At 42.7% G+C, this 26728-nt stretch overlaps 2 protein-coding genes across 5 annotated transcripts in view; one reads left to right on the top strand and one right to left on the bottom strand.

Moving 5' to 3' along the window:
* Positions 1-26728, bottom strand: part of LOC307022024 (uncharacterized protein) — a 260282-nt gene that overhangs the window by 217539 nt on the left and 16015 nt on the right. The window lies entirely within an intron of this gene.
* LOC307023922 (ras and Rab interactor 2-like) overlaps positions 1-26728 on the top strand; it is a 91720-nt gene that overhangs the window by 51061 nt on the left and 13931 nt on the right. For 3 of the 4 annotated variants that reach the window (XM_079657609.1, XM_079657608.1, XM_079657610.1), the window contains exons 3-7: positions 3956-4050; positions 10234-10432; positions 10518-10632; positions 11611-11683; positions 15281-15372. In XM_079657609.1, coding sequence (XP_079513735.1) covers positions 3956-4050; positions 10234-10432; positions 10518-10632; positions 11611-11683; positions 15281-15372 — 574 coding nt within the window. Of the gene's footprint in view, positions 1-3955; positions 4051-4499; positions 5004-10233; positions 10433-10517; positions 10633-11610; positions 11684-15280; positions 15373-26728 lie in introns of those variants that run through there. The other variant, XM_079657611.1, reaches the window with a different exon arrangement.

Raw genomic sequence — 26728 nt, 5'->3', positions numbered from 1 at the left:
GGAGCTGTAAGTATCCGTGCATCTTACTCTGAGGGTGCTTCTCATGTTCTCGCTCTCTAACTCACGCGAGAACAGCATAACGAGACGTGAGCTTGGACTTCAAAATAAAAGACGAAATATTGCACGCATGAAACATTACAACAATAAGAATTATTATTACACTTAGAAAATACACATTACAGTTAAATTATGAACATGTAAAGGCTGCACTTACACTCCCACCAATTCACACATTACTTGTGAGATTTCACACAAAAGATTGTTTGTACAAAGTACACGCTTTACCCTTTTAAATAGACATTACCTGTAGATAACAACTTAACATGGAATCTCAGGCACATTCTCTCAGGTCTTTCAAGGAACACAGTCCTAATTGTGGGTTTCCCCTTTTTGTCTAATGTGGTTTGGCTAACCAGTAATTTAAGTTTTCTGACTCTACTATCTGACCCTGGAAAGACTTCTGTGATTTTGTAGTTTCTTTCAAGACAATTTAGGCGGTGTTTTCGTCTGAACTTGTGGTCAGTGTCTTTGCTGCAAAGCTTTGTTGTCTTTGAGATGTAGTGTTTTCAGCTTCACCTTGCTTCAGTGATTGCAATGATGTGACAGGGTTACAGGCAATCTTTGCTTCTTTTGTCAAAAACTTTACAAATTGGCTGAAGGAGGGAAATTGTTTACTGTCTTCTTGGACTTCAGTAACCTTCCGATTCCAGCTTGCAGTTAGCCGTTAGCCAATCTGGTAACTTTGAAAGTATTTGCCTGTTTTCATTACAGTCATTTCAAGATTTCTAATGCCTTGATGTGGACCATGGCAGCCTCGCAACTTAGGAGAAAGTCTGCAAAATCTCTGAGCTCAAAGCTGTCCTTAGATCCTATCTTGGGCCACGATTGAAGCTTGTCTCTATAGGCTTTTGCAATTGTAAATGGATTCCCATATCTCTCCTCCAAAATATCCCATGCTGCAACATAGGCAGATTTGGTTCTGAGCAGGAAATAACCATCAAGTGCTTTCTTAGCTTGTCCACTAACATATCTCCTTAAGTAGTATATATTTTCTTTGCCTTGGATGTTCTTCTGGTCAATCAGTATTTCAAATGAAAGTTTCCATTCATTGTATTTCAATGCATCCCCACTGAATACTGAAGGTTCAGGAACTGGAATTCTGTTGGCAGTTAAGGCACCAGCTAGCACCTTAACAAGCTCTGCTGTACTTTCACTTGAGGAAGTAGTGACAATCTGTCGTTGAGGACTTGTGGGAGCAGGCACTGGGTTACTTACCAGATCCCTCTCTAGCACGTCTTTCCATTCTTCTTTAATGGACTCTTCTTGGTCATACACTTGCATTCTTGCTCGTGCTGCATTGAAACCTTTTACTGCTTCCAAATGCTGTATTTTTCTCCGTTTGTCATCCAGAGTCTGTTGTAGAGCTACATGCTCTTCTTCTAGACTAGCTTTAATTTTAGCTTCCTCTTCCTCTTCCTCTCTTTCTGAACAATGTCTTAACTCTTCTGATTCTTTTTTAAACGACGTCTTAACTCTTCTGCTTCTCTTTCTAAACAACGCCTCATGGCTGCAGTCTCTTGATCAGCTATCTTTCTTTTAGCTTCTGCTTCCAGGCGCTGAATCTCCAAATGTTCTCTTTCTTGTTCTTGTAACACTTTCAGAACAGTTTGGCTTGCAGCAGCCTCAGCAGCAGCTTCTTGTCGTTTCACAGAAGACTGGTTCGATTGCTTGGAGTTGATTTTCGAAGAAGAAGTGTAGGTGCTTGAGTTAAAGAGATAACCTGCTTCAGGCCAATCTTTCTTTTCTCCTTCTGGAACCTTTCCATCCAGGAGACTTGAAGCTCTGATGATGACAAACTTAGAAATCTCTGCACACAGATCCACTCTTCGACGTGTGTCCTGGTCTGGAGTTGAGATTGTACACAGATCCTCATAAACATGTCGGACATCTTCTGACAAACTTGTGACATCATGAATTATGTCATTAAGCAAATCTTCAGATAAAGACTCTGTTGTTTGAGATAATGGCCGCTTAGCTGTTTTCACTTGTGTTCTCCATTTCTCATAATTGTAGTTTTTATTTGTTCTTCTTGCATTTCTCTACCCTTTTCTGTAGGAGTTTTAGTTCTTTGACCTCTTCTTAGCTGCTGTGCTTCAGTGTTATCCACAGCTTCGTCTTGGGACTCTGCACTTTCCCTAACCTGACTTGTAGGCTCACTAGACTTAGACATTAGTAATCACTACTTTAAAGTGACTCACTTTTATAAAACAGCAAAATGCAGTTAAACCTTTTAATGAACTTTCAACACTTACTCAAATGTAAGTGTGACTTAAATGTACCCTATAAGACTTCAATAGAGGTAAAAATGCACTTAAAATAGAAAATTTGCAAAAAACAGCTTAATTGAACTTTAGACCTTTCAAAAATATACTCAAAAACAAGACTTCAGAACTTCAATGAAATAACTTTCACTTATTATTCCCAAAAACAAACTTTGAAATAGAAATTGGAAATAAAAACACTTATTTTCCCTTTACGCCTTAATTAACAAGCCTTAATAAAATGACATGAGCAAATAAGTCAAAAAGCTAACCACACACACTACTGTAGTTGGCACTCACAGTAATAACGGTTTAGCAAACCTTTACAGAAGCCCTATACTCAGATCACTCTTGATTTCTTAGTTTCCAAGTTCTTTATGGCTCTGTCTTGAAGCGTTGTTCTTTTAAAAACTGCGTGCGTCTTCCACTTCTGTGTGTGCATGCGTAGTTTCTCCTCCTCCTGCAGCCATTTGAAGACAGCCTCGTGCTCAGTCCGTGATCCTCTGAAGTTGCCGCTTCGTCAATTAAGACACACTCGCGTCGATGGACAGTCGAGTTTTCACTGTAATTCCCTCGAAGCACAGGGAGACACAAGTGGCTTTCTCATAACGGGTTTATTCCTCCGAATCCACCGTGAAAACTACACAAACAAACAGTATAAATGACAAACATAGTTTCGTGTTAGACACACAATAGCATGCACAGCATGTGAGATAACTACCAAGTTAATAAACATAAAAGTAATACAAGCACAACAACATACCTCGTTGGGCTGCATGCTCTGTAAACAGAGGGAAGTATTCTTCAGTTCTCTTCACAACTTATATGTATAAGAAAGAATACAAAACTAACGGAGCTGTAAGTATCCGTGCGTCTTACTCTGAGGGTGCTTCTCATGTTCTCGCTCTCTAACTCACGCGAGAACAGCATAATGAGACGTGAGCTTGGACTTCAAAATAAAATATGAAATATTGCACGCATGAAACATTACAACAATAATTATTATTACACTTAGAAAATACACATTACAGTTAAATTATGAACATGTAAAGGCTGCACTTACAAACTGACTAACTATACTTCATGTTCATCGTCTCCTTAATTTCTACATCCGACCACAGGAGTGTTTTGATATCCTTTGTGTGGATGTAAAACAAATGTAATATCTGTGTCAGCAGTATTATAATCCTTAAATAGTTGTGGTCTAAAAATGATGACACAATCCTACACTGTCAGTAGATTTCCTTTCAACTGTTCACGCTGTTGAATAAGGAGTTCTATAACATGTATTTGTAAGACTCTCCTTGTCCCTGTCAGCCTGAAAATAGCCCGTCATGAATGATACAGGAGGTTCGATCTTTGAAGCCTTCCTTCCCAGACTGAATTTCCCGTTTCCCAGTGGAAGTTGATATGAGTCATTTTTGACAATGCTTTGTTTCCATGTTTCCTGCCTGTAGTAAAGGAGGTCCATGCACAGGGAGAACAGTTACCAGCCCTCCGTCCCCCACTCTCTGTTCCTTGCTTCCTAGTTTATCGTTTAGCATTGCTGTCGGTTTCGTTTACAGCTGTTCCCCCTCCTCTTCTCCTTCTTATGTTTCCTCATCAGTCAAGCCTCTCATTCTGTCTCCCTCCAGCTGATTGACACGTTTGCGTCTGAGATCGGGGAGCTGAAGCGAGAGATGGTGCAGACCCCTCTAACGTTTGACAAAGAGCCCATGGATTTACAGGGGTAAGAATGTTTGATTTACTCTTTATCGTTTTGATCCGTCCGTCACATTCTCAGGAATGGGATAATTAAGGAATGCTTGGAGAAAATGGCGCAAACATCCGCATGAACTGATTACATGTATGATTATCAAAGGTCAAGATCACTGTGACCTCACAAAACATGTTTTCTCTTTCTAAGAATGTATGGTAATAAACAGGTTTTGGGATTAACGGATTACATGTAGTGGGATTACACAATCAAGATACAGGAAAGTGTAACTGTGTTTCCTTACAGTTACATTTAAAAAATATATATAATCAAATTACTGCTACATCTTTTTTAAACGGGGATAATTAATAATAATAATAATAATAATAATGAATTGTCTTTGGACAGTATTTATAAAAGCCTCTGACACATAGGTACTCACTTTCACCAGCAGATGGCAAAAGTGTTTCATTGTATCTTCTTCTTCTTCTTCGGTGGTGGATGTGTGTTTGAAGAGGGAAGAGGGAATTTAAACTTTAACTCTTTTGTTTCTGTTTCAATCGTTTCTTTAACTGTATGATCTTTCGTTGGGATTTTGTACCCTTTGCAAGTACGGTTAATTTGTTAATTTAGTGTTTTTCCGTGCCTCGTGGCGGGGATGGCGTCCTCCGGGGCGCCGCCGGTGTCTCTGAGACACGGAGTGCGGCTGGTGGCTCAGGCCGCAAGCACAGTGGAGCAGGTGCTGCTGGCTGCGGGGGATCAGGTCGGTCATGTAAATATCTCCTATGCTTCCCGCATGAACAAAGCGGTCGTGGTCTTTTTGAAAGACCAGAAATATGTGACGGAACTTATCGAGAGCGGATTAATGCTAAACGAGGAATACATTCAAGTTTCACCGCTGGCGACACCGTCCACGCGGATCACTGTGTCTGGCGTTCCTCCGTTCATCCCGAATGAGGCGCTGGAACGGGAGCTGAAGCGTTTTGGTAAGTTTGCCAGTAGTCTCCGCACTGTTGCTCTGGGGTGTAAGGATGAAAAGTTAAAACATGTCCATTCTCTGCGGAGACAGGTTTTCATGTTTCTGAATTGTCCCACTCAGACACTAGATGTGTCCTTCAGGGTGAAGCACGAAGAGGGTTTTTATATGCTTTATGCGAGCTCAGGGAGCGTAAAGTGTTTTGAGTGCGGGGAGTCGGGTCACAAACGTGTTGCATGTCCACAGAGACGGCACGCCGCTCCGCCGGGTGCGGCTGGGCCCGGGGCCGCCGAGCCGGGGGCCGCCGGGGCAGCCGAGCCGGGGGCGGCCGGGCCGGGAGCCGCTGGGGCAGCCGAGCCGGGGGCCGCTGGGGCGGCCGAGCCGGGGGGCGGCCGAGCCGGGGGGCGGCCGGGGCCGCTGTGGCGGCCGAGCCCGGGGCGGCCTGGTCCGCGGCAGCGGGACCCGGTGTCGCGGGGGCTGCTGCTGCACCCGCCGGGGCCCCGGTGGCTGCGGAGGAAGTAGGGATGAATATCGTGAGAGATGAAACAGGGACTGTAGAGAGTGTGGTGAGTGTGAGAGGAAAAAATGTGGAAACAGGTAAACGGGTGAGAGATGATGTAGCAGGACAGGTGAGGACTGGTGCTGTGGGACAGGTAGAGGCTGTTGGCACACAGAAGGAGCTGCCGTCTGGCTCTGGGCGGAAAAATGAGCTTCAACAGGCTGCAGACAATAATGAGGTGACAGAGATGGACACAGACGGTGAGGGGGATTCTGACTGTGGTTCAGTTGCAGATAGTCTTCTCTCAGAACGCAGAGATATATTCTTTGGAAGAGATTAATGTCTTTTTAGACGAGTCTTTTGGCAAGTCAGTGGAAGTGAGAGATTTTTTCCCTGACATTGACAAGTTTCTTCATACAGTGAGAACTCTTCAGAAAGTTGTAGGGTTAGACGTGCTGGATGAAAAGAAACGTTATCGTCTCAGGAGGCATGTAACTGCTGTGAAAAAAGATACGACAGGAAGCAAAAGAGGGAAGAAACTGAAAAGGTCTAAATAATTTCAACATGATCATGCAACACTGGGTGTCTCCTCTCTGCTGTGTGTATCTGTCTGTTCTTTCTCTCTGTCTCCTTCCTCTAATGCAGGCTTTAAGGGTTGCTTCCTTGAACATGAACGGGGGTAGAAGTGCACAGAAAAGAGCTTTAGTGTTAGAAGTCTTTAATCAGAAAAAATTAGATTTGATATTTCTGCAGGAAACGCACAGTGATAGCCTGAATGAGATGGACTGGGGGATGTGGTGGGGGGGTCAGTATGTACTCAGTCATGGCTCAAACCTTAGTGCTGGAGTAGCTGTTTTATTCTCCCCCTCTCTAAATGTAAAGATTTTTATCCAGCACTGAGATAGTGGCAGGTAGAGCCTTGATGGTGAAAGTGGAACTGTTAGAGTTCAGTTTCACTTTTATTAATGTGTATGCACCCAATCAGGGCCCTGCACGTGTATCTGTGTTTCAGTTATTAAAAGACAAGCTAGACACTAGTGTACAGGGGGAGTGTGTTATACTGGGAAGGGACTGGAACGTTTGCACTAATGTCACTTTAGACAGAATAGGACGGGAGCCTCATCCTCAGTCGTCCCTTTTACTGTCACAGGTGATAAGAGAGGCTGACTTCGTGGATGTGTGGAGGATGAAGCATCCCTCCGTTAAACAATACACCTGGATGAGAATGCTAGATGGGGGCGTCAGTGCAGCCAGGCTAGACAGATTTTACATGTCTTCTTCTTTTATTACTCGTGCAGTGAACTGTCACATCCAACCTGTTGGTTTTACAGATCATCAGCTAGTTTCTTTGGATTTGGTTTTATCCAACACAGAGAAACCTAGATCGTTCTGGCAGTTTAATGTTAACATTTTACAAGATTTGATTTTCTGTGAGAATTTTAAATTGTTTTGGATCAACTGGAAATCAAAGAAAGAGTCTTTTCCCTCCCTGAGTCAGTGGTGGGAGGTAGGAAAGGCTCAGATTAGAGTGTTCTGTCAACAGTATACAGCCTACTCCACTGCAAACACTAGGAGAGCTATAGAGCAGTTAGAGAGAGAGATCAGAGAGTTAGAGAGTGTGTCTGCTTGAAATATAGAGCAGTCCCTCCTAAAACAACAACAGCTTAACTGTTTTCTTCAGGAGAAAGCCAAGGGAGCTCTGATTAGAGCCTGTTTTACTTCCATGAGAGACATTGATGCACCAACCACCTTTTTCTTCAACCTGGAGAGGTCTGTGGGCCAAAGGAAGCAGATGGTATGTCTGCGTCTTCCCGATGGACAGGTAACCTCTGAACCTGCTGAGATGAGGAGACATGCAGTGTCCTTCTACACGGACCTGTTCAAAGCCGAAGGTTGCGACGTGGAAGCCGCTGATGAACTTTTTCAGGGTCTTCCACAGCTGAGTCCAGCCGAAAGTGACACCTTGGGCTCTGACATTACGCTGGAGGAACTGACCTCTGCGGTGACACAGATGGCCTCCGGCAAGGCTCCGGGCATAGACGGTTTACCTGCAGACTTTTTTAAACATTTTTGGAGCATTCTAGGACATGATTTGTTGGATGTATTGATGGAGTCCTTTGGGAAAGGGACTCTTCCAGCTTCCTGTAGGCGTGCAGTGATTTCACTGTTGCCTAAGAAAGGAGATCTAACCCTGCTGAAGAATTGGAGACCTGTGGCTCTCTTATGTATGGACTATAAGATACTGTCAAAGGTTTTAGCTAACAGACTGAAGTGTTTTATCGAACTTCTTGTTGGTACTGATCAAACATTGCATCCCTGGCAGATCAATTGTGGACAATTTGTTTTTGATGAGAGACACTTTTGATGTTTGCAAACTGTACAATATAAATGTTGGTATTATTTCTATTGACCAAGAGAAGGCCTTTGATCGTGTGGATCACACTTTTCTGGCTGCCACATTGCAGGCTTTTGGTGTTGGGGAGCATTTTTTGTCCTGGGTGAAGTGTTTGTACAGTGATGCATGTTGTGTTGTGAAAGTGGGGGGAGGGCTGAGCAGACCTGTACCAGTTAAAAGGGGGATCAGGCAGGGCTGCCCTATCTCAGGCCTATTATATAGTATTGCCATCGAGCCACTTTTGTGCAGGCTTAGAAACCGGCTGAGGGGCCTGAGTCTGCCAGTGTCAGCTCAGGCCCCCCCGGTGGTTGTATCAGCTTATGCTGATGATGTCAGTGTTTTTATCCAGGGTCAGCGAGATATCCAGGAGCTACAGGACAGTTTAGTTTTGTATAGGAAGGCTGCCTCAGCCAAAGTTAACTGGGAGAAGAGTGAGGCAGTTTTGGTAGGTCAGTGGAGTTTAGAAAATAGGCCCAGTCTTCCTGGTAACCTCAGCTGGGGAAACGAGGGTTTAAAGGTCCTGGGAGTTTGGTTGGGGTCTGAGGACATGGTGGCACAGAACTGGGAGGGATTGCTGGGAAAGGTGCGAGCAAAATTAGCTAAATGGAAATGGCTGCTACCCCAGCTGTCCTACAGGGGAAGAGTTCTTGTAGCCAACAATCTGGTTGCCTCATCTTTGTGGCACAGACTCCAGGTGTTAACCCCACCGCCGGGCCTCATGAAACAACTGCAGCGGCTCCTCGTGGATTTCTTCTGGTCGGGTCATCACTGGGTGCCAGCATCGGTCCTGTACCTCCCTGTGGCGGAGGGGGGGCAGGGCCTTGTGGACATTACTGCGAGGACTGCTGCTTTTAGACTGCAGGCAGCTCAGCGGCTGCTGTATGGTGCCTCTCCCTGTTGGCTGGCTATGGCCCGGCTGTTGCTCTGGAGGGCAGGGGGCTTTGGTTTTGATAAAAACCTGTTTCTGCTGAAGGCCCCTGCGTACAAGATAACTGGACTTGCACCTTTTTACTGCTCAGTCATCAATGCCTGGAAGATTCTGAGTTTTACCAGACCACCCGACCCCCGGCCTGGGATGTGGCTGTTTGAGGAGCCCCTGTTTGACACTGGTTTTCTTTCCGGAACCATTTTCTCTTCAGCCGCCCTAAAAAATGCGTTCATTGAAGCGGGAGTGGTAAAACTTGGCCATTTGACAGGGATCTCCACAGAAAAACTGGCTGAGGTGACGGGCATTCGATCAACTCGAGTTCTGGAGAACCTGGTAGAAGAGGTGTGGCAGTCGCTGTCGCCATCCCACCGGACTTTTGCTCTGGATGCAGATCTGGCCGACCAGTGGAGAAAGGGACATGATTATGTTTTTCCTGCCTTGAGTGTGGGTCCTGCGGTGAGGGAATGGAGAGAGGAGGATGGTCTCCTGCTATCACTGGGGACTCTAACACCTGGAATGTTCAGCTCCTGCAATGGGAAGAAGCTATATCTTAGCTGCGTAAAGGTGCTAAACCTCAGCTCGCTCGCAGGCGTCAGAGAGTCGAGGTGGACAGATGTGTTTGGTTTGGGCTCTTCCCCTCAGGGCAGCTGGCGGATCCTGTATAAGTCTCCCGTTGAAAAACGGATGGCTGACATCCAATGGAGAATTATACACGGTGCAATAGCCACTAACAAATACAGGGCTCATTTTGACCCAGGCACAAGGGGGGGCTGTCCGTTCTGTTTTATGGCAGAAACATTGGAGCATTTAGTGGTGTCCTGTCCCCGGTTGGCTGGTCTTAAAAAAATGTTACAGGAGTGGGTGGAGGGGTTCGGGGAGGTTTTCTCCATACCACTTTTTGTCCATGGCCCCAAATACATCCTGAAAAAGAAGGAAATCCTACTATTGATCAATTTCTTGTTTGCTAATGCAAAATTAGCAATCTGGAAAAGTAGGAAGAACAAACTTGCTGGAGTAGGGTGGACGGATGCAGTGCTCTGTCTGAGGGGGCTGGTGGCAGCGCGTCTGAGGGTGGAGCATGCATACTATACGCTGATCAATCATCTACAGGGGTTTCTGGATGTGTGGGCTGTTGGGCAGGTTCTGTGCTCACTGGGGGAAAATGACTCTCTAATATTGAAGTTTTAAAGGGTAGGTGAATTTTTTTGTTTTTAAAGTGTGTAAAAGATGATGTTTTGAAATGGGTAAAACGTTTTCAAATGACATTTATTTGGTAGACGTGAAAATCTGTTTATTTATTTGATTTGTGTAAATGTTTTTTGTTTTTTGTTTCGGTGTATAGTTAAAACAAATGGAAATAAAATTTGTTTTAAAAATCAAAATCTTCTTCTTCTTCTTCTTCTTCTTCTCTCTGCCAGGCTGGAGGCTGAAGTGTGCGGTGTTTACCTGCAGTCCCCCAGCTGTGCCGGTCTGGGGGGTGAAAGGGATTCTGGGTACGACTCGCTGCGCAGGAGGATGAGCGTGTTGGAGCGACTGACTCAGACCCACCCGGTGTGGCTGCTGCTGGCCGTCAGTGAGGAGGAGGCCACTCGCATTCTGCTCACACAGCCCCCGGGGGTGAGGGGCCACCATGCTGACGGACACATCTTTTAAGGTTGAATTATATTTCATGATGTCCTAACCCCAACCCTTCATGGTTCAGGTGTTCCTGGTGAGGAAGTCGGCAGCTTTACAGAGGAAGATTCTGTCTGTGCGTCTGAAGGAGGATCAGAGCGGAACTCCCATCAGCCACCTCCCTGTCAGAGAGAGCCAGTACAGTAAGCAACCAGTGTATTACCTTTCTTATTATCATTTTTCACAGTATTTATGACAAACATAAGTAATCCTTACATGAAAAAAACAAGGAGGAAAAGATAAAGAAAGTATATTTTACTATTGGCCAAGCTGGTGTAAAGGAATCAGCTCTAGATGTTCTGCAGGAGAGGAGAAAAAGGTTTTATTAAAAGGGATTATATTATAATTTAGGGTTGAGGAGAGCTGGTCCATGTTTGATCTGTTGGACTCAGTTCCTTAATTGTGGTCTTTCGATTTCCTTTGGTCCGCTGATTATGTCTCACTCAGCCACAGACACCTCTGCAGTCATACTGTACTCGAGGTTTGAGAGTTAATGATGTCATTTCCTCTACGTTAATAAGAAATAAAACCACATGGCCAGAGTGAAGACAGTTTGGACTGATTGTGTGTTCTTGCGTGCGTGCGTGTGTTTGGTTATACTTGCACTTAAAAAATGACAATAATTCCATACAGAACGAATAAAAAACATTATAGTGTCTAACATTAGTGATCTCATTACACAAAAACAAAGATTGTCATCATATTTGTACCTGTGCTTTGACAATATTTAGACCAACATTGAGCTTTGCAGCAGTACTTGGGATTAGTCCTGGAGCTGTGACAGAGCCAGAGTGTGACCACACACCAGCTGTGGATGTTTCCTGCTGAAATGACAGCACACATGGGAGGAGGTGGGAGGGGGGGGATGGTTTGTCTTTGGCCTGCGTCAGATGTGGGTCAGTTGCTCTCCAGTTTAGTCTGACCAACTGCTTTGCTAAGTTTTACTTGTGCACAAAATGCTTCTTTTGGAAATTAAATTCTGTAGTCATTTTTATTTCTCATTGATCATCCAGCATACTTTCTTGAAATAGTGGCTGAATATTAAATGTGAAAAAGTAAATGCCACATAATCAACAACGTCTTTCTATTAAATATAAGTGCACATATTTTGTGTCTTACAGCCTTTTCTCTTGAGGAATCTGGGATCAGCTTTGCGGATCTGTTTCGCCTCGTGGCTTTCTACTGTATAAGCAGGTAAAACACCAGAGAATTGTTTTTTTTTTTATCTCTCCGTTTATTCGTCTATGATAGGAGGGTGATTCAACTATGAAGGTATATCACAAACATTTTTGTAAAAAAAAGAAGAAGTACAAAGCAAGGGGATTGCTAATGCTAATATCTGGTTCATTTTTGTTTTATTCTGAATAGGCCCAATTCACAGCAGTCTGTGCTTTAATCACCACTAGAAAATGCATTTCCTGCAGAAAATGCGTGCGAATGCTGTAAACTGTGAACATTTATGGCTGAATTTAGCTGAAAATGCAGAAAAAGCTGAATATGTTATTAGCTGAATGGTATCTGCTTTTAGCTACAAAAATGCAGAAAAAGCTTAATATTTAAAAGAAAAGGTTTAAAAAAAGGTATAAACCACAACATGTATAGCCTTGATGTCCTGAAATAGCTGAATAATGTAATAGTTGAATGGTTTCTGCAGCTGAAAATAGGCTGAAGGAGTTAAATATCAGATGTAAGTAGTAGTGAATGAATTTGTATTAAGATGAGAAAAGAAAGTAAAAAGGCTTGGGAAAGCAGCAGAATATTTTGACCGCAAACCTTTCGACTAAAACCATACGTTACCAATAAAGTATAAAATATGTGTAACCTGTTGAAGTCTGTATGAAGTCTCCATCAGACAGAAAATAATAGGCTGAGACAGTCTGTTAAAGTCCAGTCTGTCAGTGTTTGTTTCTGTTCCTGAGCACCTACTCATAACACCCAATCATAACACCTGTGTGTGTGTCCAGAGATCAAAGACAACCAACTGCAGCACTGCGTCCCATAAGAATGCATTGAGTTGTATATCTGACCATTTTGCCACCCGTTCAAAAACGATGGTGTGTGTGTGTGTGTGTGTGTGTGTGTGTGTGTGTGTGTGTGTGTGTGTGTGTGTGTGTGTGTGTGTGTGTGTGTGTGTGTGTGTGTGTGTGTGTGTGTGTGTGTGTGTGTGTGTGTGTGTGTGTGTGTGTGTGTGTGTGTGTGTGTGTGTGTGTGTGTGTGTGTGTGTGTGTGTGTGTGTGTGTGTGTGTGTGTGTGTGTGTGTGTGTGTGTGTGTGTGTGTGTGTGTGTCCAATCTGCCCAGCAACACCATGACAACCAACTGCAGCACTGAGTCCCATAAGAATGCATTGAGGAGTATATCTGACAATTTTGCCACCTGTTCAAAAAATATGGCTCCCATCAAAATATTACCAGGCCTTGAGCATCAGGGAACCCCAATGAACTGAAATATGTTTTTTTTTTGGGTTTTGTGTGGTAAATGTGAAGAGGAGAGCAGTTTGTCTAAAGTGCACTTCACTCTGTTCTGAAGAAAGATCCGGATGTTCTTAACATGGGAATCAATTGACCTTTCGCAAAGCCACGCCCCCCCTTGGTTACTGTTGCTAGTCCGACAAGCTGAGAGCCAGATGCGTTAAACAAAGCCATAATGGAGGATCTCCGTAACGTCGGAGTCGCCTTAACAGACTCATTTTGGAGCAATAACGCAGCAATATCCTCCAGGTCCCGACAAAAGGGGCTACAATACGCTATGGAGGGTTATATCCACAGTATAAACATTAGAAAAGAGGGAGGCACAACATCAATAGAGGCACTTGCATACAGGTTGCAGTGCAAGAGTGAAAAACCACATGAGCTGTATGTCAAATTCGACGGAATTATTATTATTATTTTTGGAATAAAACAATACAATCACAAGAGGCATTAAATGTTGTAGTTTGTCTAAAGTTAACTACCGTTTCCTTGGTGGCTTTCTGCATCCACCTTGTTGTTCCTTTGTGGGGGTCGGGGTGCCCACTTGTGCAGCAGGATTAGGGAAGTCGGCAGTAGGCTTTCCATTAACAAAATGCTACAAAGATTAAAGCAAAAATATAAATGAATGATTGCCTGTTGGCTTTCTTGTTTGTACTTTGACCACAGGTAGACTAATAACGGAGCTCAGCTGTTCAGACATTATTATGCATCAAGTGATATACATGGTCAAAACGACCAATAAGCACACAGCTTACAGCTGTAGTCGTGTGACTTTAGCTTACGTTAGTTAGTGAAATTAGTTAATTAAATTAGTTAGTTAATTTGTGAATGTAATCTTTGCTAGCTAGCTAGCTACGTTAGCACGTATTTACCTTGGAGCAAACGTATTTGTGTTTGTTGATATTCGCCATATTCAGCTGGGCATGGGGCCTGCCGCATTTCTTTATCCACTGGCGGCATCTCGCCTCTCGGGTTTTGGGTTTAGGAAATGGGTAAAATATCACCCCCCCCCCCCAAGCTTATGGGATATCTGCTATCCGATTTGCAAAGACCATAAGCACAACGCTTCACCATTTTCGGAATTAATTTGAATGCTAAGCTTGTCGGACTTCCACAGGGAGCCGCGCACGTGATCGAATATGATTGGACAACGGGCATTTAGGGGCGTGGCTTTGCGAAAGGTCAATTGGGAGCTAGCTGGACTTTTTGTCTTTTCATGCCCTCAAGAGGCATTTTGTTTAAATTGTTTTCTAATTCTTTTTTTATTTTACAACCTAGGAGAGGTTTTCCTACATTTTTCATGAAAAAATATGTCTGAGGAGTGTAGGGTTTGGGAATTATGGCAAGTTTAAAACATTTTTGGGGGAGAATTTTAAGCACTGCTCCACTCTGTTTTGAGATCAAAGCACTCTAGACTTAACAAGCTGCTCCATCCACTGTAATGTTAAAATCTGAAAAAGGCCTCTCTACCAAGCTCCAAACTAAATTCAATATCTCAAAAAGTTTAAAAGATATCAAAAATCTGAATAGGAATTGAATAGCTGACGGCCTTGTGATCATTTGAAAGTTGGAATGAAGTGTGTACCTGAAATTATGTGTAAGGAGAAGCATTTGGCGCAAAGTGTAGCAAAAGTGGATTTGAAGGCATCTCCCATTGACTTCAATGTTAAAAAAAAGTTTAAAAAGCTGAATATTTGATTTGAAGAACTATAGTGGAATGCTGTAAACAGCATTCACACTAATTATTTCCTTATTTCAAAATCAGCCCTTAAATTACAATATATTTGGTCATCAACGTCAATTTGGTTTATTAACTTGTTAATTCATGACTTTATTCTCAGAGAATATTCAAGTTTCTTTCTTGTAAATGTGTGATTTTTATTTCTCGTGAATATACACCCTTAGTCTAATTTTGGATTTAAATCTGAGTTTCTTTCATGGAAAATGTGCCCCCTTCCACTGCTTTCGTTTTTATTACAATGTCCCAAAAACACCTTCAGATTTAAAGATGGAAACTACTTTGATAAAAATAGCGTTTGCAGAGTAAGCACTCAGGCTCCTCCAACAGTGCAACACAATAAAACAGATAGAATAGTGCAAGTAAATACAATAAAATAAAATAGAATAGAAGTAGTGCCAGAGTCTATATACAAGTGATACACAATGTGTAAGTTGCAAACAGATGAATGTAATGGATGTTCTTAGTTCAGGTGTTTAACAGTAGTTTAACTTATTGCCTGTGGAATAAGACTATATAAATAAACTTTGATTTGATTTAATGTTTATTTTCTATAACATTATTGGCTGTTCATCTTCACTTAGGGATGTCCTGCCTTTCACACTCAAACTCCCAGAGGCCATTGCATCGGCCAAGACTCAGAAAGAGCTGGAGGAGGCGGCTCAGCTCGGAGCAGGTACACTCTTTATTCATTTCTTGTTTGAAGTTCTGCAGTAACACACATCTGAAATGACTATACTGCTGTTGTTGCAAGTTTTTATAATGAATCACCTATTTTATTGAAGTATGCAACATATTTTTAGATATATTTCTCACCATTTGTTTAATTAATAACCAGTGGTGTAGTAGGCGTTGGACGCGGGGTACGCCGTACCCCCACTTATTTGAAGCATGATTTCTTTTTTGAATAGTCTAATAAATCTAAAATCATTGCCAGTGTTATCAGTTGCAAGTGTGTGTTTGTTGTAATAATGACGAAAACATAATAGGCAGATTTCACAGTATTTATAATAAAAACGTAGCTCAAGCATTTATGCAACTTGATTTGAAGCGTGTGTGTGAGGGGCAGCACCGTGTGTGTGTGTAGGGTGACCAGGTGTCCTGCACTGTGCGGGACTGCACACACAGCATTTTTATTATTTGTCCCGCGTCCCACAAATTGAGACTATGTCCCGCATTTGAGTGACAGTCGCGCAGAAAGGCCGGATCGGTTTGCTGACAGCCGGCACCGCCCTTTATTATTATAACGTCTAAACGGCATCATGTAAACGGCATCAAGTTGCGCTGACAGGCGACACAGAGGTCCACACACAGTGTACCCCCCAGTTCACGAGCGCGTCCATAGTGTCTCCCGTCCACCCACCACCCCCGCCCCGTCCACCCAGTAAAAAAATCCCCACTACACCACTGCTAATAACCCATCTGTAGAATACTGCAGGGACTTAGACCCCGTTTACACAAGGACGATACGGGTTGTATCCGCATAGTTTCTCTTGCGTATAGCCCTTTCGTTTACACGAGGCCGTAACAAAACGATAGAAATGGACCCCGCAAACGATAACGGGTCCCAAGGTGGATAGATCTGCAAACGCACGCTTTGGGGGGGCAAACGGCTCTGTGTTTACGCCCTATACGATCAATTTCTGGGGCATTTATAAAGGGATATACGCTCAAAAAATGGTGTACGGCAGTTTCTACGCAATGTTTGCGATTTATAAAATACTAACTTGACGGGAAAACTTGCGGTCCTCCACGCAAACTCTAACCCAGGGGTCGGCAACCCCTGGCACGCGTGCCGGCCAGCATTGGCACGCAGCACCGTAACCACTGGCACACTAGGAATAAATGGAATAAGTAAGTGTGCAAAATATTTAAATTGTATTTTCGGATCCTGAACGAGACCGCCGCCAGAGCGCGTCTCCCCGTTACGGCCCGTCCACACAGCACCGTGCGTTGAAGCTTCAACGCTTCTGCCCATTCACTTTGAATGGGGTGACGTCACGCTTCGCCGAACTGCATTGTGGGGAGCGTAGCTACGCTTTGCTCACGGAAGCGTCAGCCAGTCAAATCCCGTTTATGAAAATCTGCCAGTACAACTGCTAGCCAATCAAACCGCGTGTATGCTGCGAGTAGTGAATCACCCGGTGCTGTATAATCAGTCTCTGTTCATCTACCGGGATACAAACCGGAGGAGCCAGGCATGGAGGAAGGTGGCAGAGATAGTGGGTGAAACTGGTAGGTTTTCGCCTGTTTGGGGAGTTTATATCCAGTGTACCTCGTTTAAACATTGAATGGACAGCTAGCAGGCATAGACAGTATATATAGCTAGCATGGAATGCTAGCATTTTGCTTTGTATGTCGGGGGCGGGAGATTCATGTGATTGGTTGTTGGTTGCGTTGCTCGCGTTGACTCCCCAAGCTTCAGACACGCCCACCGCCAAGCGTCAACGCACGCTGCTGCGTGGACGCTCAGTTACCTGCAGAAGGAAGCCATGCACGCAAAGCAGCCCCGCTCTCATTGACTCCAGGTGACTTTCTGCCGCTTTCCTCCGTGGTGCAGTACTGATCGTTTCACCACGGAGGAAAGCACTTCACAAATTGCAGTATCCATAAGGAGCTGTACAAATGCCGCAGTTTTTGCGTGGCTGTGTATTTAGTTGAAAGCCCAGTGCCGATCTGCTCATCTCTCATCAAAATAATATGCTACAAAGGGGCGGACTGGCCATCTGTGGGTTGGTGTGTTGAACTTTCCTGTCGGCTCCCAGACCGTAGTCGAGGAGGGCAGAAACAACAAGCTTCAGGTTCAATAACCCACTTTAGCTTAAATGACTGGAGAGAGGCGAGCTCTTCTGGGAGGCCGTTGCAATTCTCGATCAATGGCACGCTGATAACAATTTTTTTTTAAATGGCACTTCATATCAAAAAGGTTGCCGACCCCTGCTCTAACCCATGCGTACGCACTAAGCACAAAAACAGGAGAGACGAGAAACTGCGACACCGTTGGCAGAAAGAAGAATGGAGAGAAATATGTGGAAATAATACCATAAATAAAATGTTACCTCTCATTTATCATATATGAAGAATTCATTTTCAAACATTGATTAAAGCCAATCTTAAAATGATTTAACAAACGCCTGTTTGAGACTCCTCAAGACTACCGCACACAAAAACATAACTGGGAGAAATAAATAAATACGGTTATTTAAAACCACCTCGAATATGTTATGTTAATGTTATGAAATGTTTTCTCATAAATGATGCGGTAAGCAGGAGGACAGAATTACGTCTTAACTTACACCGTTTTGCATTTCTGTTGGTTGTAGATACGAGCATGGTTTAATATATGTTTAATACATGTTTAATCGTGTTTTATTCCGTTTGCCAAGACTTGATAAGTCGCTCGTAAAACACAGGAGGTATGGAAACTAAGAGCACCATATGTGTTAAATTGTACAGCTAATATAACACAACACATTAGTTGTATTTCCTTTAACTGGTGGATAAAGAGTTGCTGCGGGAGGGGGGTCGGGGGTTGAGATGCACAGGCTGCAGTGGAGCCGCTGCGCACAGCTGATCGACAGCTGGGACACAAACCGCCAAATACAAAAACATAATTCAGATCCAGTCGTCATGACTCCACTCCGGAGGGATTCCCCGATCATTTCTTACAGTTTCTCATCAAGGGGGTGTCTCCTGTCCCCGGTACACACACACTGCCTGAGGAAGGCTATGTGTATTTTTTTTGTCATTAACCTTTTTCAGACCACTTATTTATTTATTTTGGTGACGATCCGACCTCCATGCTGCTACTCTGGTTCAAACTGCATCCACCAAACAATATGTTAAATCTCAACCTCTCCAAAATAACCAAAATCTGACACGGTGTGAGATGTCTTTTTTAGCTGTTCTGTCGTCATTTCCTGCTACCTTCTCCATGCAGTCAGTCAAAATCATAGACTGGTCAAAATGAATGAATGAAAGGGCGTTTCTTTGACTATTTATAGGCAAACATGGGCGTTACGTGAAGCCCGCAAAAGCTGCACCGCATTTCGAGTCGGTTGTGATTTATAAAGGGAAACAGGCGTAGGAAGTACCATACGCACTTTCCTCGCAGGTACGCAATGTTGGTGAATCGGAAAGTGGCGGAAAATGTATGGACCTATTTTTCGGATTTCTACTAGGTAAGCAAACTTCCCACGTCAATCCTACGCACGGCGTTATACATGAGGCCCCTGATAACGATGAAATAGCCCCGCCTCCCTCTCCCCACGCCTCCCTCTCCCCACGTCTCCCTCTCCCCAGGTCTCCTGCTCAGAGATCAGCTGCTGGGCTGTCAGAAGAGAGGGAGGAAAAGAGAGGCTCCGTTTATTATTCTTATATTATTATACAGAGTCGTTATCAATTTGTTTTAAAGCTCAATAAATAACAAAGAAGACCTCTGACCTGCACTTTTCTAATTTTGTCCGGAAGATTTAAAGAGCATCTTGCAGGTTTTTATTTTTTCTACATTTATGCTTAAACTTGCTTGAAAATTACACTTGTTTTACGAGATATAAGGGCAGGAATTCAGAGGGAAAGGAGCAATTTTGAGCTCTGCTCTTAAAAACGGTTTTTTTTAAGGTCATACGTCAAACGCGTCATATTACATCACACAGGGGACACATCTCCGCTCTCTGACCGCGGGTATAGTGGAGTTGCGTTGAGTAGAGCGGTTGTGTTTTAAGGAGCTGATATTTTTCGGTAGTTTTACATTGCATTTCACCATTTGTAATCATGGTGCAGTATTGTGTTTGTGCAGGTTGCACAAATACCAGCCTGTCAGGACATCGAGTCCACAGTAAAAAGGACCGGAGCTAGCGTTCGTTCCTGGGTGCGTTGTGCATCCACCTCCCTGCAGCACATACTCTCCACAGCTTTATCAGGAAACCGTATTACTTCTATCTCCCCCCCCTTCGCTGCTCTCTCTCTCTCCCCTCCGGTACTGTGTTGTTTGTGTGTGCGTGGTGGCTGTCACTCCTGGCTCCCGGCTCAACCTCCACTCACCTGCTGCAATCAGCTGTGCACCCTCCCCGACTACAGAACTGCTTTCCATCAAGCCATTTACAACGACATATCAACGGAGGCTCCACAACCTTTCTCCGCCAGATCGTCAAGTATCAGCCGTATCTCGCGTCTCCCCTCCGGTACACAGCACCGTAGTGTGGAGTTGCATTAGGTAACGCGAGATACGGCTGATACTGTACTTGTGCATTAGTTTCTGTTATGGATCAGTATCAACAGTCCTGCCAGTAACGTTACTATATTATCAATGCTACTTTAGTTATAGCCTGATATATGATAGCTAACTTTACAATGTTGTGATGTGACGTTAGCTAACATTCTGTAGCTAACACCGGTCACTCACGAAGATAGCTGCCCAGTTCTCCACTGGTTCTCCACACACCACAGCTCAATTTCTCACCGATGGCCGTTATTTCTTCTAATCCTTGGCTGCTCCTGGTCTCTTGGACGCCTAGCAGGCTCATAATTATAAGGTTGTGGTCCGTCATATGCATTCGAATATTCATGTTCAACTTCTTCTGTGTCTTCTGTGTTGAAACTAGCATTGGGATCCATGTTTATTAATATGTTACACCGGCCGCTCTCCTCCTTGTGTCCCCCGTGTTACGTCACACGCGGGAGGTCACGTGCCGAGGCTTTTTTATGCGGAAGTGAACATTTCTTACAAAAACGACGCCAGATGTCACTGTAGTGTATATTTCTGTATATTTTTTTGAAAATCTAGTGTATTCATCATTTTCCTACACATTTATTCACAGGTGTCTTTAACCTGGAAGTTGCTCTTTAAACTTTAACGGACATGTTGCCCGGTGAAATTTTTTTTTAACGGAAACTCTTCCGCATGGTTCCCTCGTCCCTTGGAAGAGGCGGAGAGGTGGGTGTTTTTCATCTGCTGGTGCACTACCGAAGAGATATACAGCAGGAGCACATGCTGTTCACCGCGGAGAATAAACAGAAGGGCAACCATGGCAGCCATGGGCTGCAGTCGAATAGTCCATTTAGCTTAGGAACCTTCCTAACCGAGTGAAATGACCCGGAAGTCCCTCAGTGGCAGCCATGATAAGTGCCGTTCGAATTCTCTAGATCAGGGATGGGCAAATGGCGGCCCGCATGCCTCAGATTAATTTATAAACAACGTAATTAATAAAAAAAAAAAAAAAAAAAAAAATTGTTTTACTTGTAGTACTGATACCGTCCACTAGACTCCTAGTTACGTCGCAAGCTGCGTACATGATTTCAAATACCGCAAAATAATCTGACGCATTTGTGTGTATTGTGTTTGTTTCTCGGGGAAACCCTCACAAGAAACAACGGCTGTTGTTATGCCTGCTGTGACGTTAAGTTGCCGCTTGTAATTATGCCTTTACAAGCTTAAAAGTTGTTTTTATCATCTGAATTTGGCGAAACAAGTTTAATATTCTTAAAACCAAGACTTTGTTTATTTGAAATCAGATGAAAACAAACTGTCACGGACCCTGCCATGTTATCTATGATTACTACGCTTTTCATTCATAATTTCAGCCGGAGGGAGGGGGAACAGCGCTGAGGAACAGCAGAGTGCGGGCTGACAGGTGTCTGTGTTGACATTCCCCTTTTTGTGCAGTAAGGGGAATGCAGAGACTGGCTACAAGTATTTTAGGTTCAAGTTAGACAACTAATATATGGGTTAGTGTTTATGACTTCATGTGTATGTCATCTTAATGGTTAATCTCAATACACACACATTTTCCGTGCTTTACAATAGTTTAAAATAGTTTTATTCCACTGTTTAATAACCTGTTCAATACAAACATACCACTTGTAAAAATGAAATAACATTTCTGTGAACTGATATTTGCTTAGTGAGCTTATTAGAGGATGTTCCCATTTTTTGGGGATGTTCCCTTTGATTGTAAAATGTCGATGAAGATGTCAGACTTAGTATATTTGTTAATAATTACATACAACACATGGAATTTTTATGTGTGTGTTCCAAGTGAATCTGCGGCCCCCTGGTGGCCAGTACATCAATGATGTGGCCCCCACCACCATCAAAGTTGCCCATCCCTGCTCTAGATGATAGGAAAGGAGGTTTCAAACTTCCTTTATAACCTCCTTTAGCTTAGGAACCATTGGACCTCCCTTACCGAAAGGAGAGGAGAAAATGCTGCCCCACAATGCCTTGCAGCCGCAGCATTTGCCGTCACACAACAGTCGGCCGTTCACGGAAACAAACGATTATGACGCAGAAATTATATCATGAAAGTTACGGTGAAATTACGGTGCTTATTAAGCATTTTAAAACGTATGTGGTAAGTTGCCAAAGTGCTTTTTTTTTAACGTTCATCAGTATTATAATCAAAAAGAGAAATATGAAAGTTAGTTTTTACTGAAATTATCAAATAAAGTCAACATTTCACTGAGCTGTGTGGGGTTTGTTCATCTTTTAAAATATGTTTGAATGGTGATATACACAGTGATAGATGTTAAGGACTAACGTTTATAATAAATACATTTGTATTTATTTTTAAGATCTTTTCATTCAATCATACGTAGGCCTATTGGGATCATTTGTATTAATGTGGAGCGGAGGGAGAGGGTGACGAGCATACATTTCACTTTCCTTTTTTATTTCAATTCCAACTTTGGTCATGAAGAATATGTTTCTCTGTTGTCCACGTTCATAAAGCATAAAGCAACAGCATCAAAGCATGGTGCAGAGTCTCTAGATGGGTTTACAGTAGTCCCTCGTTCTTATTAAACATCCATGTTGTAGTCCGCTGTATAGAAAACTAGTTTCCATAGTTTTCCATGGTAGTTTCCCCACAGCAGCAGACGCACAAAATGACGTCCGCTGGCGCATCATAAACACGTCGGATAGTGAACGTGCAGTCGGATTCTCTAAAGTACCGCAGTCTCTTCTCCTAGGTTGCGTTCGGATAGTTTAAAAATCAGCTCCTAAGTTCTAACGCTATCTCCTGTTCCTTGACCTCTGAGTGAAACGTCATGGGGTTAAGGCAGGGGTATGCAACCTTTTTGACCAAAAGAGCCATTTTGCTCGTTTTTCCCAAAACATTTTTTGTCTGGAGCCGCAAAACATATTTCATAGCTTGATAGCTAATAAAGTTGTATTTATTGTTATATCAGACAAAAACTACAGTTTTTTTGCATTTATTAGGCTATTTATTACATTATATATAACTGTTAACCTCTAATAAGAAACAAAGAACTCCTATAAGGAGAATTACAAATAATACACAGGCCTACTTTAAAATAAATTAAACACAGCACTTGGGGAGTCCTCTGCACATTTGAAGGAAAACAAAATATTATTAAAATGTGCCCACTTTGAAATAAATAAAATATAGCTGCACCCTAAAAAGAGTTAAAGGTAGGGTAGGTAAAAATGGAGAAACCAGCTCGAGTGCGCTAGAATTTGAAAATACACAATCGGAAAAAATCTGCCTCTTCCTTCAGACTTTCTTACAGAGTCCGTCCTCCAACACACACGAACGCGCATCATCAATGAGGCCACAAGATAAGTTTGTGCACATATGGAAGGCTGACAGGCAGGTAGGCCATCCAGTTATTTTAGCCGGGCCGGCTAAAATGATTGGTCGTGCTTTTTACAGCGCTACGGCTTCCAGAGATTAATTTTTGTATGTATTTATTGTCAAAGCATTTAATATATTTATTGCTATCGGTACGTTAAGAGCATTCCATTGAATATAACAAAAAGTGTTTTCTCAAATAAATGACATACCCCATTGAATTATGACTGAAGATTGTCAGCTGTCTTCCTCTCCCGTGTTGTTACTCGATACGTAAAGACTGCAGCACCTTTGACAACTTCTCTCTACATATCAAACATACCGGTAAACCAGCATTGTTTGCTGTGAAAGCATATAACTCTGTCCACACAGAATTAAATCCTGTGTTCCTCCGGTACTTTTCTTTGATTGATCCATAGTTCGCTCATCGAGCCGGGGGTCCCCGCGCGAGCGCCTCCGAGAAAAGGCGCTAGCACGGGACCGTAGCAGGATGTGACGCATTTTTTAGTTGACCTAATTAAAACCGTTTTGTTTTTTATTTGTGTCACAGTATCACCTCAAAATACAAGATACGAAACATTTTCAACCATGCAACAAAATATAAATAGTCCTACAAATACTTTTATTTTATTTTATTCTTATTTTTGTCTAAGCTCAAGGGAGCCAGAGCAGAGGGCTTAAAGGGCCGCATGCGGCCCGTGGGCCGCGAGTTGCCGACCCCTGGGTTAAGGGATAGTGGATAGGAGAATTCAAAAGGATTTAGGAGAAGAGACTGCCGTACTTTAGAGAATCCGAATGCACTTTCACTATCCGACGTGTTTATGATGCGCCAGCGGACGTCATTATGTGCTTCTGCTGCTGTGGGGAAACTATGGAAACTACAGTTTTCTATACAGCGGACTACAACATGGATGTTTAATAAGAACGACGGACTCATCTAGAGACTCTGCACCGTGCTCTGATGCTGTTGCTTTATGCTTTATGAACAACAGAGAAACATATTCTTCATGACCAAAGTTGGAATTGAAATAAAAAAGTGAAACTTATGCTCGTCACCCTCTCCCTCCAGTCCACATTAATACAAATGATCCCAATACGTATGATTGTAGGAACTATGAAAAGATCTTAAAATCAATACAAATGTATTTATTATAAACGCTAGTCTTTAACACCTTTCACTGTGTATATCACCATTCAAACATTTTTTAAAAGTTGAACAAACCCCACACAGCTCAGTGAAATGTTGACTTTATTTGATCATTTCAGTAAAAACTAACGTTCATATTTCTCTTTTGGATTATAATACTGATGAACGTTAAAAAAAAAAGCACTTTGGCAACTTACCACATACGTTTTAAAATGCTTAATAAGCACCGTAATTTTCATGATATAATTTCTCCGTCATAATCGTTTGTGTCCGTGAACGGCCGACTGTTGTGTGACGTCAAATGCTGCGGCTGCAAGGCATTGTGGGGCAGCATTTCCTCCTCTCCTTTCGGTTAGGGAGGTCCAGTGGTTCCTAAGCTAAAGGAGGTTATAAAGGAAGTTTGAAACCTCCTTTCCTATCATTCTAGAGTATTCGAATGGCACTTATCATGGCTGCCACTGAGGGACTTTCGGGTCATTTCACTCGGTTAGGAAGGTTCCTAAGCTAAATGGACTTTTCGACTGCAGCCCTAAATCCTTTTGAATTCTCCTATCCACTGTCCCTTAACCCCGTGACGTTTCACTCAGAGGTCAAGGGATGGACGATAGGGTTAGAACTTAGGAGCTGATGTTTGGACTATTCGACCGCAACCCATGCTCCGGGGTCTTCTTCGCTGCTTTTGGTGTATTTTGTGGTGGCAGCGGCGCCACTTACAGGCCTGGCATATGTACTACAGCATAGTACATATGTTAATTGAGCCGAATGCGTGTGTGAATGGAAGACTTTTTTGAAAACGCATTGGTTCACGTGTAAATGGGGTCTTAGAGTCTGTCTGAGAAAGGAAATCCATCATGATGAAAATGTTTTCCATGTTTTCTTTTACCATCATTTATGATAAGAACATTTTTAGATGAACAGTCTGAACAAACAAAAATTGTCGAAATTAATCTATTTATTTGATATTCAATATGCATGTCTTTGACTCAATGTTGTGGCTAAAGCAAACAGGAAAACCCCATTATTGAATGACCTGTTTTTAATATACTACATTATGCTCAATCTAGTGGTGCCTCTTGCCTGATAGTGCTCCACCTTTTATGACATGCACACAGTCATGTCAAGTAAGAAAGCAAACAAAGATAGCACACCAAGTGATTGGTTTTATTTATTGTTTTTTGCTGACCATTCAGATCAGATTCCTCCTTTTGACACTTCATCTGTCAAGTTATTCTCAGCTCAGCCACTGTGCATGTGAGTCAGCTTCCTACAGCAGGAGCCTACAGCATAGTTTAGTGCTTAGTGTGGGGGGGAAGGGAGTGGCCTGTCCAAACACACATCGCACCATATTCAGACAAGTATGAAAACACACAAGGCGTATGAAGTGTAGGAAAATGTTAAAGCAGTAAACAGTTGTATAGCTACTGAACAAAATGGCTTGTTATTTGTGCACACAGGCATTTCTGTGAATGGTAGCTGGTGTTCTTACGTTGGAAGTCGAGAGGGATAGACAGCTTGAGAGCCTCTTTTAGGGAAACTCCCCTTCTCCACTGGAAAGCTTATATTTAAAGACAGAAAAGCGCTTTTATTATATGTTGTAAATCTGAGCACATGTGAAACACAAACACATGTTACCACAGTACCAAGACCTTTGTATATAACATTTGCATTGCAACTGATTTGCCTTTCCAGAGGGCATGGAGTGGAATATTATAATGAACCTATTTATAGCAGATATTCATGTCACAATTCATATACCCTGTTAATATAGTCTATTATATAATGCTTTAGCAGGGAGTTTTAAGATCTGCTCCCATAGGTTTCTGTGCATGTAAATGGTCTGCAATGACTCAAATCCCAGAGTTCCCTCCAGAGGGAGTTTCTGGCTAGAGTCACAAAGTACCAATATGAACCTGAACATGAGCAGTCCTCTTTGATAGCTAATAAGCTACATTTTAATCATCTAAAGACTTCCTGCAGAGATATTTTACATGAAATCCCTGTAGTTTGTCAAAGTGAACAGTCCTTGGAAAAATCTGCAAGATGTTTTATTGAAAAAAAAGCAATACAATACAAGTGATTGGAATTAGTGAATGAAAACTCAATTGTTGTCAGTAAACTATTATGATATAGCATATCATTTTGCTACCCTGCCTTTATTCATTTGAATATTGACTTTTATCTAATCATTTGTTGTACTTTTTCAATCAAATATTATACATTTCATATATTTGATAGAACAAAACTCCTCTTTGAAAAGTCAGAGTACACTTTATTAAGGTCAGTCAGTATTAAAT

This window comes from Notothenia rossii, assembly GCF_949606895.1.
Source record: "Notothenia rossii genome assembly, chromosome: 1".
In the NCBI taxonomy this organism is placed as follows: Eukaryota; Metazoa; Chordata; class Actinopteri; order Perciformes; family Nototheniidae; genus Notothenia; species Notothenia rossii.
The sequence above is the reverse complement of the archived record's forward strand: the minus strand, read 5'-3'. Positions and strand labels throughout refer to the sequence as shown.